Source organism: Stegodyphus dumicola, chromosome 4 (genome assembly GCF_044657685.1).
Source record: "Stegodyphus dumicola isolate Sdum_Otavi_A_Nest chromosome 4, ASM4465768v1".
Classification (NCBI taxonomy): domain Eukaryota; kingdom Metazoa; phylum Arthropoda; class Arachnida; order Araneae; family Eresidae; genus Stegodyphus; species Stegodyphus dumicola.
Genome location: NC_140771.1, coordinates 571,441 through 589,530, shown reverse-complemented (window position 1 = coordinate 589,530; position 18,090 = coordinate 571,441). Strand labels below are relative to the sequence as shown.

The following is an 18,090-nucleotide window of genomic DNA, read 5'->3' as shown; positions in this document are numbered from 1 at the left end:
CTTTTGAGATGGCTCGTACGAAGCAGACTGCAAGGAAAAGTACTGGAGGTAAAGCTCCTAGGAAACAGTTAGCTACTAAGGCTGCGAGGAAAAGCGCACCAGCTACCGGTGGTGTTAAAAAACCTCATCGTTACAGGCCTGGTACTGTTGCTCTCAGGGAGATTCGTCGTTATCAGAAATCAACAGAATTGCTGATCCGCAAATTGCCTTTCCAACGTTTAGTCAGGGAAATTGCACAAGACTTTAAGACCGATCTTCGATTCCAGAGCTCAGCGGTTATGGCTCAGCGGTTTTCTCGTTTTAACGAAATCGTGACCTCTCGATATGGCTCGTACTAAGCAGACGGCCATATCACCGCAGCAGACTCTCTCTCCGGAGGATGGACAGCCAGCGGAACCTACGGGCACTCTCGACGATGCGATACCACCGGACAAGAGCGCAGCCTCGGATCCCGCTACGACTATGCCTAACGACCCGGATATGGATAACGACCCACCATGCCTGATCACAGACGCCGAAGCAGCTATCCTGCGACAAGAAATAATCATAATGGAAGCAATCCTTGATAGCCAAGTGGATACCGCCAAGATGCTCAGCGCCCAGCGACCCGTTACGGATAGAGACTACCACTCGACTCTCATACATAAGGATATTGAAAATCGGAAGAAGAAGCTGAGACAGCTGAGGGGTAAGTTAGATTTCTATTTATCACATGCAAATACATTACAATCGCAAACAAATACCAAAAGGAAACAACACGAAGCTCACTCGGACACTGAAATGGATGTAGACGGATTTAAGAAGCCCACTAAAACAGCCAAATTACCCAAAATTGCTAAACCAACAGTCACTATTACCACCATTCAAAATAGCTTCAGTGCTTTATCGGTACAACAGTCAGGAAATTCTACACCCCAGGCAGGAAATAATACTACACCTGTGCCAGCAAGTACCTCAGATACAAATACACGCTTACAAAATTACAGCACTCCTACACCAATCATGATCAGGCCAACAGATGGCGCCACATACAATGAGTACCTGAAAAAAATATCAAAACTGACCACTGCTACATTCTACGGCAAAGTAAACGGCGAATTCCTGAAACTACTACCCAGCACCACAGACGACCATCGCCAACTTACACTTGACTTACAAAAAAATAACATTGAGCACTACATCATTACCCCACGCCATAAACGTCCCATAAAAGTAGTCATCAGAGGACTACCCATCACCACCACAAAAGAAGAAATCATACATGAACTAACACACCTTGGATATTCTGTATTCAAGGTAGTGCAACTAACACGCTTTCGCACCAAGCAACCCATGCCCCTATTCCAAGTCCAACTGAACCCCACAGAAAACATAGAAAACATTTACTCTGAAACACATCTTGGACTTTTCATGATCACCATAGAAAAATACATCAACAAAAACATAGTTCCACAATGCCACAATTGCCAAAGATTTCATCACTCCTCAGACAACTGTTTTTTTACACCCAGGTGTGTTAAATGCGCACAAAACCACAAAACCATAGACTGTCCCACACCTGGTCACATTGAGAATCCAATTTGTGCCAATTGCCAACAGAACCACCCAGCCTCATACAGGGGCTGTGAGAAATTCCCCAAACCACGCACAAACACAAACAAAAACACCACTACACATAACACCATCATTACTCCCTCAGCCACAGTTACAAATACAAAAACCTATGCACAAGCAATCACCAACACAACAAAACCTAATACTCTCAGCAATAACAACACTACAAACATCAGCCAGTTTTCGGACTTCTTTACGACACTCAAAGACATCTACACTGCTTTTGGCACAGGAAAATTATCCAAACTCCTACAACTTCTCAAAACCAACATGCAAGCTCTCAAGGACGCAGAAACGCCTATGGAGAAACTACTAATACTTTTTAATATATGCGAAGAAGCAAATATCTTTAACATACAACATGCATAATACAACATGTGATTTTTCTATAGTTACATGGAACGCAAACGGCCTATTTCATAAACTTACTGAACTCAGAGACTTCGTAAATGAGTATAGTCCCAATATCATCTTCATACAAGAACACATGCTTGACCCAAACAAGAAATTCAGCATTAACAACTATGTATTGTACCGGTACGATAGACCAAGAAATACAAATGCTGTACACCATCAAGCCAGAAGAACTGCGGGCGGAGTAATTATTTTAATTAAGCGCTCCATCCCTCATTATCAAGTAACATTAACCACGCCTTCAGCCATCGAAGCTCTGGCAATTACAGTTACACCCACACACTCACAACCAATCACATTTGTCTCCATCTATGTGTCTAGGGGAGCGACAACCACAGAAATCACAAATACCCTAGATGCAATTTTTAAACTCAACAATCGAGTAATTTTAGGTGGAGACTTTAACGCAAAACATCAGGCATGGAACTGCAATACCATAACTGCACATGGACGATCAATACACAGAATCGCTAATTCAGCCAACCTACAAATTGCAGCTCCGAATAACCCAACACACTACAGTCTGGGATTCTCCACTGTCATAGATTTCTTTATCCTTAAGGGAATAAATTGCGACTATACAGTGGAAACCATGGAAGAGCTATCATCGGATCACTACCCCGTGATCATGAAATTCGACGATACTCACTGTAGTACACCACAACACCGAGCCTTTATTACAAATTGGCGTATGTACACCAAAGCTCTCAACAACACTCAGTACACACCCACAACACCACACAATGAGGATGAGTTAGACACGCTAATTGAAAAATTTACATCTGACCTCACTAACGCACTAAACCAAAATAGTAAACCACGAAAGGAAAAAAGTAATAGCAACTCAAAACTAAAGCAACTTATCAAACAACGTAATTACGCCAGAAAAACCTGGCAACGCACGAGGTACCCTGCTGACAAAAGAATTTTCAACAAACTTCAACACCAGGTCAGGGCTCTCTCCAAAGCACATGCACAATACTGCTGGGCTAATTCACTAGAATCGCTATCACCAGACGATAATTCGCTCTGGAAAGCAATCTCTAGATATAGTGTAAGCCACAAAACCATTCCGCCCCTTAACGGCCCCTCAGGAATCGCTCACACAGATATTGAGAAAGCTGAGTCCCTCGCGGATTACTATGCATCTCAATTTACACTCAACAACATTTCACACCCTCAAACGGAACTCACAGTTTCACAAACCCTTACACATTATTTTACAAATACACCCGCAGACAACACGATTCTAGTCAATCCGTCGAATGTATTTGGCTATATCGAGCAGATGAAGAAGAAAAAAAGCCCAGGAATAGACCATGTCAGTGCAAATATGATCAAAAAAATGGGGGCACTCATGTTCTGCAGGCTAATTAGGATTATTCAAGATATCTTGAACCTTAGATATTTTCCCAAGGCATGGAAAATAGCAGTCATCTCACCAATTTTGAAGGCGGATAAACCTGCAGACCACGTGACGTCCTATCGACCAATTAGCCTCCTTCCCATTCTTAGCAAAATAACAGAAAAAGTAATTTTAGATAGCATAAACCGATTTATAGCAGAAAAAAATCTTATTATTCCTGCACAGTTTGGCTTCCGGAAGGATCATTCCACCACCATGCAACTATATAGGGTGATTGAACAGATTTCCAGTGGTCTTCAAAATAATTTGCAAACTCCTGCAGTCTTCTTAGATATAGCCAAAGCTTTTGATCGTGTTTGGCTGGAAGGCCTAATATACAAACTTATTACTCTGGGTTTCCCAGAACATATCATCTCCATCATTAAATCCTATCTTGCAGATAGAACATTTGTCGTTCGCATTAATAACACAAACTCTACTATAAAACATATCAGAGCGGGCACTCCTCAGGGATGCCTTCTCTCGCCAACACTGTTCAATATTTATGCGAACGATATCCCACATACACACAACACTACACTCGCCATGTACGCAGACGATACAGCGATTCTCACGCAAAGTGCTACACTTAGCTCAGCAATACAACAGATACAAGACCATATTCATGCGATCGAGTCCTGGCTGGTGGCCTGGAAAATCCAAATTAATGTAACCAAGTCAGAAGCTATTCTCTTCTCTTGGAAAAGAAATATACCATTCAGCTTAACTATGTTCAACGAAAGGATCCCCTGGGTCAAGCAGACCAAATACCTAGGTGTTATTTTGGATAGGAGACTCACATTTCTGCCCCACATCAACCACTTAATCTCAAAGTTTCGAGGCAGTAGACATACACTTGCCCCCCTAATCACTCGAAACAGCGTTTTGGATATAGACCATAAATTACTCATTTACACGGCCGTGTTGCGTCCCATCCTAACTTATGCCTGCCCTGCCTGGGGATATCTATGCAAAACCCAGCTCAATAAACTTGTCTCACTAGAAAACAACACACTACGCATCATCTCAAAAGCACACTGGTATGTTAGGAACGAAGCTATTCATAGAGAACTAAACATTACCCAAATACACGAATTCATGAAACACGTATCCACTAAATTCTACACAAAGTTACATAAATCCAATAATCCTAGCATACCAGCACTCACATATGACATCAACCTTCCCGCTAATCGAAGACGACCAAGAGCCATTTTAAGAACTGTGCCTTAGTCATGTACATGGTAATAAAAAAAAAAAAAAAAAAAAAAAAATGTATATACATAGATCACATGTACTTATATGTATATCTAAGAAAATCTATCAAAAAATATGGAAAAAATGGAAAAATATAATGAACTAGAAAAATTAAAAAAAAAAAAAAAAAAAAAAAAAAAAAAAAAAAAGGGAACTCCTTTTGGTTCATGCGACTAAGGCACATTACACTACTCAACATACAGTAACAACTCTTACATTCACTCCCACCAATCCAAACACTTTGCATGTGATACCCCTCAGCAAACCCTTAAGCTTTCGCATCGAAGAGACGGCATTGGACGGCCGCATGCACGTGACAGCCACCAGCTCCTCCAACACGCCAGCGCGACTACTCCAGTTCCAGACAAGACTTCACCGAGGAAGGAAGCTCTGCCTTACTGTATGCCGACCGTGAAAAGCTGCCTCCGCGGACTTACCCTCCGGCTTCTAATTGCAGTCGCTTTCTGTCATCCTACTTTTCGATTATGCCATCTCATCGAAACATCTACATGCGTATCCCAGCCGAAAAGTTATGTCATACAAAAACTATGCCATACAAAAACTACTAGAATAAGAATCGAAAAGCAACGAAGTCGTCGATCGGGATAGGACACTTCAGTCCTGGCGCCCGTTGAAAGGAACCTGCCGGTTCATGGATGATACGAAGCAGACTGCAAGGAAAAGTACTGGAGGTAAAGCTCCTAGGAAACAGTTAGCTACTAAGGCTGCGAGGAAAAGCGCACCAGCTACCGGTGGTGTTAAAAAACCTCATCGTTACAGGCCTGGTACTGTTGCTCTCAGGGAGATTCGTCGTTATCAGAAATCAACAGAATTGCTGATCCGCAAATTGCCTTTCCAACGTTTAGTCAGGGAAATTGCACAAGACTTTAAGACCGATCTTCGATTCCAGAGCTCAGCGGTTATGGCTCTTCAGGAAGCCAGTGAAGCTTACCTGGTAGGATTATTTGAAGATACCAACTTGTGCGCTATCCATGCCAAGAGAGTGACTATAATGCCGAAAGACATTCAGCTGGCTCGTCGTATTCGTGGCGAACGCGCTTAAGTGACATTTTGTTTTTAAAAAAAGGCCCTTTTCAGGGCCATACAAATAATGTAATAAGTTATGTTACAATAATTGCTTCCTTTTATTCCCTGCCTTTTTTTCCCCCATTAAAATTTTCTACTCATTCGAAAATCTTCCCTCTTTTCATTAAATATTTATGAGTTATTAAAATTGAATGCGCACATTCAAGTCTGCCAAATTTTTATTTCGAAATCATCACTTTATAAAGATTTCTTTCCTCTGACAGCAATTATTGTAACTGAGCTTATTAAATAATTTGTATGGCGCTTAAAAGTATTTATTCTTTGCAAAGTATGCATATCCAATCACTTTAATTCCGTTAGGAACTTAATATTCGAAATCTTTTTCACATGAATAATCTACGGATAGATGGCACCACTTACAAGATGTGTTTTAAAACATTGTTTATATACGATTAAAATATGAATTTTTGGGAGACATTTAATTTTAATTCCTTTAAGTTCCTCCTTAAATATTTGCATCATAATGGATGCAAATGTCTGTTACTCTCAACATTGTATTAAAATTAGATCTTATAGAACATATGATAAAGAAACAGAAAAATACACAATTGTACATGTGTCGCCTCTTTCTAATTCAAGCAATTAAGCATTTTCTTTTTGGTATATTTTTTGGCCCTTAAAAGGGCCTTTTTTTGAGGGTGGGTGGCAATGTCAAGGATAAGTTATGCTTTCTTTTCTGTCTTTTTTGGGAGTAGTACAGCCTGGATATTGGGAAGCACTCCACCCTGTGCAATAGTGACACCAGAGAGCAGTTTATTTAATTCCTCGTCGTTTCTTATAGCCAGCTGAAGATGTCTAGGAATGATTCTGGTCTTCTTGTTATCTCGAGCTGCATTACCAGCCAACTCCAGAACCTCAGCAGCCAAGTATTCTAAAACTGCAGCAAGATAGACGGGAGCGCCGGCACCTACTCTTTCAGCATAATTTCCTTTTCGCAAAAGACGATGAATACGACCAACAGGAAATTGAAGACCAGCACGACTGGATCGAGTCTTGCTCTTTCCCTTAACTTTGCCACCTTTACCACGACCAGACATGATGATATGATTGCAAGATTAATACAAAAATGACGCTCTAGAGACCCCCGTTTTATTAACTCTGTATCTACCATATTTAACCAATGAGCGCAAGACTTTGAAATGAATGGTCCAATAGAATTGTAGCTCTCAATCTCTGTTAGGCACCCTGTGTGGAAATATCAATTCATATTTTTAATTTATTTTTCCTTTATATTAACTAGTTAGCTTGTCGTACACCACTGACTTAAGTCATATCAAATACTAAAACATTGAGTAGAACCGTTTAATGACCAAGTATTTGTAATAAGAGAATATTATTGTTATTCAAGCATCTTCTGAATATTAATAAACAATATTTCTGCTAAGTAGATGAAAGAAACATGAAAAGAAAAGAAAAACATGTAGATAAATTCTACTATACTTGATATTGCTTCTCCTTCAACTGGCAAAATGTTTTATCATACAAAGCTGTGGTACATAGTTTCACTCTATATGTGTACTCATACTCTAGAGTACATATATAGGTGAGGAACTACTGATACTACATATGTATACGATTGAAATTAGAAATATACTCTTGAATGCAGATATACTTACCTCCAATAAGAATTAAAAATGCATGTATGTGTGTGTATATATATATATTACACTTAGTCCTCACTGGCACCCGAACATATTGGCCATTTCAAAACCCAGTAATTTATAATCACATTACTGGACAGTATCAGAAAAACATAACTAACATTATCAGATGTTTTCTATAACTGGTTGATACTAATTTGATATTTTGTATATGTTAGTTAAATCACTGAACGGAATTTTACATAACTTTAAAATTCGTTTTTATTAAGTACAGTAGATAGCATTAAAATTTAAACTCAGTAGTTCTCCATTTCCTATCCCTTCCTCCAAGGCCAAGAAGGTATTCATATTTCAAGAACAAGAAAAGGAAGGAAACTAAGCTTTACAGAAAATGCTTATTATAATACTTGCCATTCATGTACACTTTCATAACACAACAGAAAGTAGAAGAAACTATGTGCATGCATATTTAAATCATCTAACCATAAGTAATTTTAAAGATGGTTATGTCTTATTGAAACAGATTTATTAACCTAAATAGAAAATATGAAACATAAATATTATTTTTATACATTTTATTTCTATACTAAATCACGTTACATGACATAAAACAGAAGCAAAACACATAACAGGAAAGAGCTTGAATCAGTAAACTGTTGCCATTCACTGTGAAAATACAACTGTTGCCAATTACTGACAAAGTATGACTGTTGCCACTATATCTAATGAGATGAAGAGTAACCCTCAACATATCTTTCAGGATAGGCCAATAAATGAATTAATTCTTTAAAGCAGTGCCATTGTGATCACTCAACTTACAAAGTGTACAGATAGATGAATTTGCATCCTGTAGTGGAAGATGGTGCCTGTTTTGGTTAAAATAAAAAGTGCATCTTAAAGTTTCATTCTTCTTTGAAACATATGAATACATGAAACATGGATACTTATTGCAAAGGTAAGTGCATTGAACAGTATATTTTCGATCTGAATCGTATGTATGAAGCACAAGCTGTATGTTGGAAGCATTAAGCCATTTTGCCAAAGCATGTTTCTCTTATTAGAATTCTTGTTTCTAGTGTCTATTCTTTAAAGTATGTTTTTTTTAACAGTAATATTAATGTAATTATATGATGATTATGAGAATTGGTATTAATTGTGTTAAGTATTCAGAACATGTGTTTGAAAAACGATAGTATTCTGTCATTCTAAATGCTTGGTCACTTAGTTAGTATGTAACATTTTCATCTGAAAAATTAAGTAGTCTATTTCAAATGATAGTGCAATGGGTGATCTGTCCAAGAGGCATGACTGAAAACCAGTAACTGAATGTAACGAAGTGAAAAATCTGTACCTACTTTTACTAGCTTATTTACACTAAATTATTACTAATGGAATTTAAGAGATACTGAATTGATTGCAAATGATGTAATCAGATTTACACATCTCCATGCAATGTCGTGTGTAATTTGGGTTACTTTCTGATGAGTTTGATCAAATCAAGATATATATATATACAATGAATAAGGAAATTCCTACAAATTTGCTGTGCTCACTGTTGTGCCTCCTAATTAAAATCTTTTTATTGTCAGAGTAGGCATATTGGCACCAGTCCCGATTAACTATATTTGAAGATTTTGCCCAGAAACGATGGATGTATTGTAAATGGCATTTAATCTCACACAGCTGACACATGATGGTATGGAATATGACATGTAATGTTAAAGTAGTCATTTATTTCATCAAATGAAAGGACTTTTGTTGTTGCTGACAAAATTGAATATTTCCTGTTGGTTAAGTGCACAGTTGAAAACTTTAACGGTCAGTTCAGAGAGAGGAAATGAAGTCACTTGTTTCTGTGTTGTTACGTTGTAAAAAAAATGTGCTTGTGTTCAAGAAAGTGTAATTATCTTCGAAAAATTGAAATTCAAAGTCAAGTTAGATGCCTGTTTGTAATTTGGTGGGATGGAATGTTTGTATTAGAAACATCACATTTCCATGAAGTCGTAAAATTGATGAAAAGTGACAAAACGACTATCAAATATGAAGAAAAGGTTTATTAGTTATAAATGTGAGTAAGATGAATAGATTACAATACAAACAATGATGTGAAATCAATGAAAATTGGAAAAATCTGGTGATGTGTGAAATATGAAAAATATATTTATTAATTATAAAAGCAGGAATTTTATTAATTAATTATATACGAGAAAGAAGAAAAAAAATTATATATATGAAGGAATTTTATGCAGATCCCCGCCCCGCCCCCTACCTTCCTTCCTACCTACCTACCTACCTACAGCGGGATTCGAACCCGGGCCCTTCGGCCCAGTAGATAGTGTCACTAACCACTGTCCCGCCTCGACAGGCTAGCCACTTTCCTGTGTAGGCAGTACTTATGATATTTCGGATATTATAGAATGTCTTCATTCCAAGTATTCTGAGAAAGGCTTTGATCGAGCTAGTGAAACCATTTGTGGTGCATTCAGATGTCTTGCTCATCTTGTCCACAGAGTAACTACAGTGTATATCTTGCTTCAACACTGTATACGTATTCTTATGATGATTTCTGCCTCACTACGAACTCTCTACAACTAACCCACTGCTATGGATCTGCTAATACTTCTCTTCCTACTTCTACTTCAACTCACCTGTCTAAGACTTTCGTTATGCTACTCAACGTTCGAAAAGTTATCTAATTGTTATATTGGGAATTTTTTTTTTTTTTTTTTTTTCCATGTAGCCATGTCTGACGTGTATTCTTTTCTTCGAGTGATTAGTTTCATCAAACACGAAGCACACAGTTCTTTTACTTCTTATTATCGTGTATATGTTGCATTAGATCCATATATTGCCGGGGGGGTTAATTTGTGAAGAAAAGGACAGGGGGGAGCCAAGTTTCCAACCTGTCGTTGTAATAATAGTAAATTCTCCTGTCACGTTGTCATGAAGCTAATTAACTCTCTGAGCATTACGGGCTTAGCCTTGATGACTCTTTCATTTTGTACCTTGATTCCTTTTCTTCCAATATACATCCAAACTGAAATCAGATACGTTAACTCTTTAAAATCCAGACCCTTCGCTAAGCTGTATCCTCAAAATACCCGAACCGCCCGAAATACTTTACCAGTTTCACAGCAATTTCCTCACCTCCCCGTCCATTAATGCAGAAAATAGGTGTAAAGATTTCCAATGACATCCTTTGTACTTTCTAACAAAGATTCCATTAGCCTTTGACCCCATTCTTTATAAAACTATTCTGAAGGTCAGATCAACAAGCCTTTCCAGCTTTGTTATGATCACAACTGAGAGATTGTATCTCAACGAAATGTCACGATCATCCAAAAGATAAAAAAACCTCTTAGGACAAGCTGTCTGCAGTAAACTGATACAATGCATTTGGGGAAAGTGCACCTGCTACTGCATACCTTAGGGGGAGAGAGGGAAGAAAAGAAGATTACAATCTCGGGCGGATTTGGATGTGAAGGAGTTAAAAGCTAGCAGAAATTTTCATGTATAATGAATGGGGAAGGCAAACTTCTGTATGGAAGTTTCCGGCCTTAACGCTGAGAAGGTTAAATATGATGTACTATTATGGTTATCATCAAATTCCATTGCAAATGTTGTCTGCATTTTCAATTATCTTTCAAATTAGACTCGCATTTTCCAATTTCTTTGGTTTCCATGTATATATATAAGGATACTATTTGGTAAGTCCTTTCAATGAATTCATTTAAGACAGCCAGTAAGAAGTAATAAATTGAACAATGAATGATATGTGTCATAGGATTTAAAGATAAGCAAGCAACAGCTAATCTTAAGCATTTTCTGGCCCTGAAAAGGGCCTTTTTTTTTATGCTGAAAGCTTTGAAAATTTACTTCGAGCTGGTGTACTTGGTGACAGCTTTGGTACCTTCTGAAACAGCATGTTTTGCCAATTCACCAGGCAGCAACAGTCGCACTGCAGTTTGAATTTCTCGGCTAGTGATGGTGCTCCTCTTATTGTAATGAGCTAAACGAGAAGATTCTGCTGCAATTCTCTCAAAGATGTCATTAACAAAAGAATTCATAATTGACATTGCCTTGCTCGAAATACCAGTGTCAGGATGAACCTGTTTCAAAACTTTGTAGATGTAAATAGCAAAAGATTCCTTCCTTCGCTTCTTCCTCTTTTTCTTGTCACCAGCTCGAACAGCTTTCTGGGCCTTTCCAGCTTTCTTAACAGCTTTTCCAGATGCTTGGGGAGGCATTTTCAAATTCTACGAATGAGATGAATCACACCTGAAAGGCCGTATTTATGCATTTTGGCCGTTTTCCTTTTCAACCAATCACAAACATCATGATGTAACCTATTTTTTGAGAGAGAAAATGTAATGGGGAGGTTAAAAGAATTTGTATATGAAATACATTTTTGAAAGAAAATTGAGTTTCGTTTACGTACATATTATTTTGTTGTCAAATTAACCCTGTCAACGGCCACACCGTGCTGAAAGTACCGGTTCTCGTCCGAACACCGCAGTCAAGCAGCGTCGGGCGCGGTCAGTACTTGGGAGGGTGACCACCTGGGAACACCGCGTGCTGTTGACATTTTTGTCCTCTTGCAAATTTTTATGTATCCGTACTAATAATTATTAATTCAAAATACATATTTTTTGTGTGTGTGTCTGATAGGAAAAGCTATAGTTATATAAAACACTGATAACTGATGACATGCAAGCCTTAATCTTATGCTACATTTATAATGACACCAATCTGTTGAAATAAAAATTCTCGTTCTCCTGATCTGTTCTCAATTATAATACTTTACATACCATATAAAACAGTTTATATGAACTTAAAAAAAAAAAAAATACCCTGAGGACACTTAACACAAAAGGATATTACATTAATTGTTGTAAATCCTACTAACGCCATATTGATAGTATTCTTATTGGTCGAACAGAGACCTTTGATCACGTGACACGCACGGAAAAATAGCATAAATAAAAGTGCCTGAGAACCGAAATCCGTTTTTCTGATATTTCAGTGTTGCAAAAATGTCTGGCCGTGGTAAAGGAGGCAAAGGTCTTGGTAAAGGGGGTGCCAAAAGGCATCGCAAGGTCTTGAGAGATAACATCCAGGGTATCACAAAACCAGCAATTAGGCGCTTGGCAAGACGAGGTGGAGTAAAGCGTATTTCCGGCCTCATCTATGAGGAAACGCGAGGAGTTCTGAAAGTTTTCTTGGAAAATGTGATCCGAGATGCTGTCACCTACACAGAGCATGCCAAGAGGAAAACTGTCACTGCTATGGATGTCGTTTATGCATTAAAGAGACAGGGACGTACTCTATATGGATTTGGAGGTTAAATATCATTACCTTGCCCTAATTCCCCCCCCCCCAAAAGGCCCTTTTCAGGGCCATACAAATTTTTAAAAAAGATATGCCTTTATTGTAAAATTTCTCGCTATAACAGTACTCCCGATTTAATTATATCGGTTTAAATCATTATCTACTTAAGCTGTATGAATCGAATTAAAATTAGCATTTTATATTCCTTCTTTAAAAAGTTACACACCAATAAAAATAAATCTATTTTTTTTATAAAGTATTTGTATTCATTAAATCTTTTTTTGTGAAGAAGTATTGATTATTTTTTAATACTTCATTGGCCGGTCAGATGGAGGCCTCTCTTCTTCAGGAGCAAAGGAAAAAGAAAGCTTTCTTCTGAAGAGGACAGACTTGTGTTTCGCATTAAATATTACATATCTACTATTCATAGGCACACTAATAAAGGCATATCTTTATTAAAATTTGTATGGCTCTGAAAAGAGCCTTTTTTTTTTTTTTAATTATTTCAGTCCATCATCCTTTCACTTTTTGCCTTTCTTTGGAGTGGCTTTTTTAACTGCTTTAAGTTTCTTTGCTTTGGGAGGCTTCGGCTTCGTTGCTTTCACAACTTTCTTTGGGCTTTTTGCTTTACTCACTTTTTTAACGCTCGTTTTTTTGGCAGCAGGCTTTTTCTTCTCCTCTTTTGCTTTAGCTGGTTTCTTTGCAGGCGCTTTAGCTTTCTTCGCCGGTGATGCAGCTGCCTTCTTTGGCTTCTTCTCTTGCTTTCCTGACTCCTTATTTTTATGGCCAGATGCACTAACTTTGAATGAACCAGTAGCTCCCTTTCCTTTCGTCTGAACTAGGCTTCCACCAGCTACAGCACTCTTCAGATACTTCTTGATAAAAGGGGTCAAACGGTCAATATCCACTTTGTGATGCGATGCAATATGCTTCTTAATGGCTTGAAGAGAAGAGCCACCCCGTTCTTTCAAACTCGTAATAGCCTCTACGACCATAGCTGAAACTTTAGGATGTGATGGTATCGTCTTCGGTTTCTTACTCGCTGATTTCTTCGCCTTCTTTGGCGTAGCAGCAGCAGGTGAAGATGAAACGGTCTCTTCGGTTGACATTGTTAGGCCTCCGAACGAACGAACTAACTGTCCGATGGTAAATATCGAAATGAGGGTACCCCAATATGTGTGCGTAGACTTGGGGGAGGACACATGAGGCGGGGCTTAGAAATTTGACCTTTCATAGGTCTTGTATGCTCACGTGACCTATCAAACAGAGTTAAGAAATACGAATAGCCCGCGAAATTTTTATTATTTCTTGATTTCTAGTTGCGTTGTGAAGTGCTGAAGAAGCTCTTACTTTTGAGATGGCTCGTACGAAGCAGACTGCAAGGAAAAGTACTGGAGGTAAAGCTCCTAGGAAACAGTTAGCTACTAAGGCTGCGAGGAAAAGCGCACCAGCTACCGGTGGTGTTAAAAAACCTCATCGTTACAGGCCTGGTACTGTTGCTCTCAGGGAGATTCGTCGTTATCAGAAATCAACAGAATTGCTGATCCGCAAATTGCCTTTCCAACGTTTAGTCAGGGAAATTGCACAAGACTTTAAGACCGATCTTCGATTCCAGAGCTCAGCGGTTATGGCTCTTCAGGAAGCCAGTGAAGCTTACCTGGTAGGATTATTTGAAGATACCAACTTGTGCGCTATCCATGCCAAGAGAGTGACTATAATGCCGAAAGACATTCAGCTGGCTCGTCGTATTCGTGGCGAACGCGCTTAAGTGACATTTTGTTTTTAAAAAAAGGCCCTTTTCAGGGCCATACAAATAATGTAATAAGTTATGTTACAATAATTGCTTCCTTTTATTCCCTGCCTTTTTTTCCCCCATTAAAATTTTCTACTCATTCGAAAATCTTCCCTCTTTTCATTAAATATTTATGAGTTATTAAAATTGAATGCGCACATTCAAGTCTGCCAAATTTTTATTTCGAAATCATCACTTTATAAAGATTTCTTTCCTCTGACAGCAATTATTGTAACTGAGCTTATTAAATAATTTGTATGGCGCTTAAAAGTATTTATTCTTTGCAAAGTATGCATATCCAATCACTTTAATTCCGTTAGGAACTTAATATTCGAAATCTTTTTCACATGAATAATCTACGGATAGATGGCACCACTTACAAGATGTGTTTTAAAACATTGTTTATATACGATTAAAATATGAATTTTTGGGAGACATTTAATTTTAATTCCTTTAAGTTCCTCCTTAAATATTTGCATCATAATGGATGCAAATGTCTGTTACTCTCAACATTGTATTAAAATTAGATCTTATAGAACATATGATAAAGAAACAGAAAAATACACAATTGTACATGTGTCGCCTCTTTCTAATTCAAGCAATTAAGCATTTTCTTTTTGGTATATTTTTTGGCCCTTAAAAGGGCCTTTTTTTGAGGGTGGGTGGCAATGTCAAGGATAAGTTATGCTTTCTTTTCTGTCTTTTTTGGGAGTAGTACAGCCTGGATATTGGGAAGCACTCCACCCTGTGCAATAGTGACACCAGAGAGCAGTTTATTTAATTCCTCGTCGTTTCTTATAGCCAGCTGAAGATGTCTAGGAATGATTCTGGTCTTCTTGTTATCTCGAGCTGCATTACCAGCCAACTCCAGAACCTCAGCAGCCAAGTATTCTAAAACTGCAGCAAGATAGACGGGAGCGCCGGCACCTACTCTTTCAGCATAATTTCCTTTTCGCAAAAGACGATGAATACGACCAACAGGAAATTGAAGACCAGCACGACTGGATCGAGTCTTGCTCTTTCCCTTAACTTTGCCACCTTTACCACGACCAGACATGATGATATGATTGCAAGATTAATACAAAAATGACGCTCTAGAGACCCCCGTTTTATTAACTCTGTATCTACCATATTTAACCAATGAGCGCAAGACTTTGAAATGAATGGTCCAATAGAATTGTAGCTCTCAATCTCTGTTAGGCACCCTGTGTGGAAATATCAATTCATATTTTTAATTTATTTTTCCTTTATATTAACTAGTTAGCTTGTCGTACACCACTGACTTAAGTCATATCAAATACTAAAACATTGAGTAGAACCGTTTAATGACCAAGTATTTGTAATAAGAGAATATTATTGTTATTCAAGCATCTTCTGAATATTAATAAACAATATTTCTGCTAAGTAGATGAAAGAAACATGAAAAGAAAAGAAAAACATGTAGATAAATTCTACTATACTTGATATTGCTTCTCCTTCAACTGGCAAAATGTTTTATCATACAAAGCTGTGGTACATAGTTTCACTCTATATGTGTACTCATACTCTAGAGTACATATATAGGTGAGGAACTACTGATACTACATATGTATACGATTGAAATTAGAAATATACTCTTGAATGCAGATATACTTACCTCCAATAAGAATTAAAAATGCATGTATGTGTGTGTATATATATATATTACACTTAGTCCTCACTGGCACCCGAACATATTGGCCATTTCAAAACCCAGTAATTTATAATCACATTACTGGACAGTATCAGAAAAACATAACTAACATTATCAGATGTTTTCTATAACTGGTTGATACTAATTTGATATTTTGTATATGTTAGTTAAATCACTGAACGGAATTTTACATAACTTTAAAATTCGTTTTTATTAAGTACAGTAGATAGCATTAAAATTTAAACTCAGTAGTTCTCCATTTCCTATCCCTTCCTCCAAGGCCAAGAAGGTATTCATATTTCAAGAACAAGAAAAGGAAGGAAACTAAGCTTTACAGAAAATGCTTATTATAATACTTGCCATTCATGTACACTTTCATAACACAACAGAAAGTAGAAGAAACTATGTGCATGCATATTTAAATCATCTAACCATAAGTAATTTTAAAGATGGTTATGTCTTATTGAAACAGATTTATTAACCTAAATAGAAAATATGAAACATAAATATTATTTTTATACATTTTATTTCTATACTAAATCACGTTACATGACATAAAACAGAAGCAAAACACATAACAGGAAAGAGCTTGAATCAGTAAACTGTTGCCATTCACTGTGAAAATACAACTGTTGCCAATTACTGACAAAGTATGACTGTTGCCACTATATCTAATGAGATGAAGAGTAACCCTCAACATATCTTTCAGGATAGGCCAATAAATGAATTAATTCTTTAAAGCAGTGCCATTGTGATCACTCAACTTACAAAGTGTACAGATAGATGAATTTGCATCCTGTAGTGGAAGATGGTGCCTGTTTTGGTTAAAATAAAAAGTGCATCTTAAAGTTTCATTCTTCTTTGAAACATATGAATACATGAAACATGGATACTTATTGCAAAGGTAAGTGCATTGAACAGTATATTTTCGATCTGAATCGTATGTATGAAGCACAAGCTGTATGTTGGAAGCATTAAGCCATTTTGCCAAAGCATGTTTCTCTTATTAGAATTCTTGTTTCTAGTGTCTATTCTTTAAAGTATGTTTTTTTTAACAGTAATATTAATGTAATTATATGATGATTATGAGAATTGGTATTAATTGTGTTAAGTATTCAGAACATGTGTTTGAAAAACGATAGTATTCTGTCATTCTAAATGCTTGGTCACTTAGTTAGTATGTAACATTTTCATCTGAAAAATTAAGTAGTCTATTTCAAATGATAGTGCAATGGGTGATCTGTCCAAGAGGCATGACTGAAAACCAGTAACTGAATGTAACGAAGTGAAAAATCTGTACCTACTTTTACTAGCTTATTTACACTAAATTATTACTAATGGAATTTAAGAGATACTGAATTGATTGCAAATGATGTAATCAGATTTACACATCTCCATGCAATGTCGTGTGTAATTTGGGTTACTTTCTGATGAGTTTGATCAAATCAAGATATATATATATACAATGAATAAGGAAATTCCTACAAATTTGCTGTGCTCACTGTTGTGCCTCCTAATTAAAATCTTTTTATTGTCAGAGTAGGCATATTGGCACCAGTCCCGATTAACTATATTTGAAGATTTTGCCCAGAAACGATGGATGTATTGTAAATGGCATTTAATCTCACACAGCTGACACATGATGGTATGGAATATGACATGTAATGTTAAAGTAGTCATTTATTTCATCAAATGAAAGGACTTTTGTTGTTGCTGACAAAATTGAATATTTCCTGTTGGTTAAGTGCACAGTTGAAAACTTTAACGGTCAGTTCAGAGAGAGGAAATGAAGTCACTTGTTTCTGTGTTGTTACGTTGTAAAAAAAATGTGCTTGTGTTCAAGAAAGTGTAATTATCTTCGAAAAATTGAAATTCAAAGTCAAGTTAGATGCCTGTTTGT

General features: G+C 37.1%; 7 protein-coding genes, 1 long non-coding RNA gene, 1 other non-coding gene and 1 pseudogene across 9 annotated transcripts in view; 6 read left to right on the top strand and 4 right to left on the bottom strand.

Annotated features, from left to right (window-relative positions):
- Positions 1–17,091, top strand: part of LOC146997441 (uncharacterized) — a 60,153-nt gene extending 43,062 nt beyond the window's left edge. The window contains exons 6-7 of the long non-coding RNA XR_015040564.1: positions 8,159–8,353; positions 16,900–17,091. This is a non-coding gene — a long non-coding RNA (uncharacterized LOC146997441). The remainder of the gene's footprint in view (positions 1–8,158; positions 8,354–16,899) is intronic.
- On the top strand, positions 9–338 carry LOC146997447 (histone H3-like). The gene has a single exon (XM_085816243.1). The coding sequence runs from the start codon at positions 9–11 to the stop codon at positions 336–338; it is 330 nt and encodes a 109-aa protein (XP_085672369.1).
- Positions 5,328–6,210, top strand: LOC146997446 (histone H3-like). Its single transcript, XM_085814431.1, has one exon. It carries the CDS (start codon positions 5,343–5,345, stop codon positions 5,751–5,753), a length of 411 nt encoding a protein of 136 aa, XP_085670557.1. The 5' UTR covers positions 5,328–5,342; the 3' UTR covers positions 5,754–6,210.
- On the bottom strand, positions 6,162–6,946 carry LOC146997445 (histone H2A). Its single transcript, XM_085814440.1, has one exon. It carries the CDS (start codon positions 6,832–6,834, stop codon positions 6,460–6,462), a length of 375 nt encoding a protein of 124 aa, XP_085670566.1. The 5' UTR covers positions 6,835–6,946; the 3' UTR covers positions 6,162–6,459.
- On the bottom strand, positions 11,242–11,645 carry LOC146997444 (histone H2B). The gene has a single exon (XM_085814436.1). It carries the CDS (start codon positions 11,643–11,645, stop codon positions 11,271–11,273), a length of 375 nt encoding a protein of 124 aa, XP_085670562.1. The 3' UTR covers positions 11,242–11,270.
- LOC118180175 (5S ribosomal RNA) lies at positions 11,864–11,982 on the top strand. The gene has a single exon (XR_015040931.1). It is a non-coding gene; the product is annotated as a 5S ribosomal RNA (ribosomal RNA).
- On the top strand, positions 12,432–12,899 carry LOC146997443 (histone H4). Its single transcript, XM_085814442.1, has one exon. The coding sequence runs from the start codon at positions 12,432–12,434 to the stop codon at positions 12,741–12,743; it is 312 nt and encodes a 103-aa protein (XP_085670568.1). The 3' UTR covers positions 12,744–12,899.
- Positions 13,054–13,835, bottom strand: LOC118180031 (histone H1-III pseudogene; annotated as a pseudogene).
- LOC146997442 (histone H3) lies at positions 14,084–14,951 on the top strand. The gene has a single exon (XM_085814430.1). The coding sequence runs from the start codon at positions 14,084–14,086 to the stop codon at positions 14,492–14,494; it is 411 nt and encodes a 136-aa protein (XP_085670556.1). The 3' UTR covers positions 14,495–14,951.
- On the bottom strand, positions 14,903–15,687 carry LOC118180033 (histone H2A). Its single transcript, XM_085814439.1, has one exon. It carries the CDS (start codon positions 15,573–15,575, stop codon positions 15,201–15,203), a length of 375 nt encoding a protein of 124 aa, XP_085670565.1. The 5' UTR covers positions 15,576–15,687; the 3' UTR covers positions 14,903–15,200.
- Positions 17,092–18,090: the final 999 nt, after the last annotated feature.

Bases quoted from the DNA above. Each gene is read 5' to 3' on its own strand.
- LOC146997447 (XM_085816243.1), top strand. From the start codon at position 9: ATGGCTCGTACGAAGCAGACTGCAAGGAAAAGTACTGGAGGTAAAGCT.
- LOC146997446 (XM_085814431.1), top strand. From the start codon at position 5,343: ATGGATGATACGAAGCAGACTGCAAGGAAAAGTACTGGAGGTAAAGCT.
- LOC146997445 (XM_085814440.1), bottom strand. From the start codon at position 6,834: ATGTCTGGTCGTGGTAAAGGTGGCAAAGTTAAGGGAAAGAGCAAGACT.
- LOC146997444 (XM_085814436.1), bottom strand. From the start codon at position 11,645: ATGCCTCCCCAAGCATCTGGAAAAGCTGTTAAGAAAGCTGGAAAGGCC.
- LOC146997443 (XM_085814442.1), top strand. From the start codon at position 12,432: ATGTCTGGCCGTGGTAAAGGAGGCAAAGGTCTTGGTAAAGGGGGTGCC.
- LOC146997442 (XM_085814430.1), top strand. From the start codon at position 14,084: ATGGCTCGTACGAAGCAGACTGCAAGGAAAAGTACTGGAGGTAAAGCT.
- LOC118180033 (XM_085814439.1), bottom strand. From the start codon at position 15,575: ATGTCTGGTCGTGGTAAAGGTGGCAAAGTTAAGGGAAAGAGCAAGACT.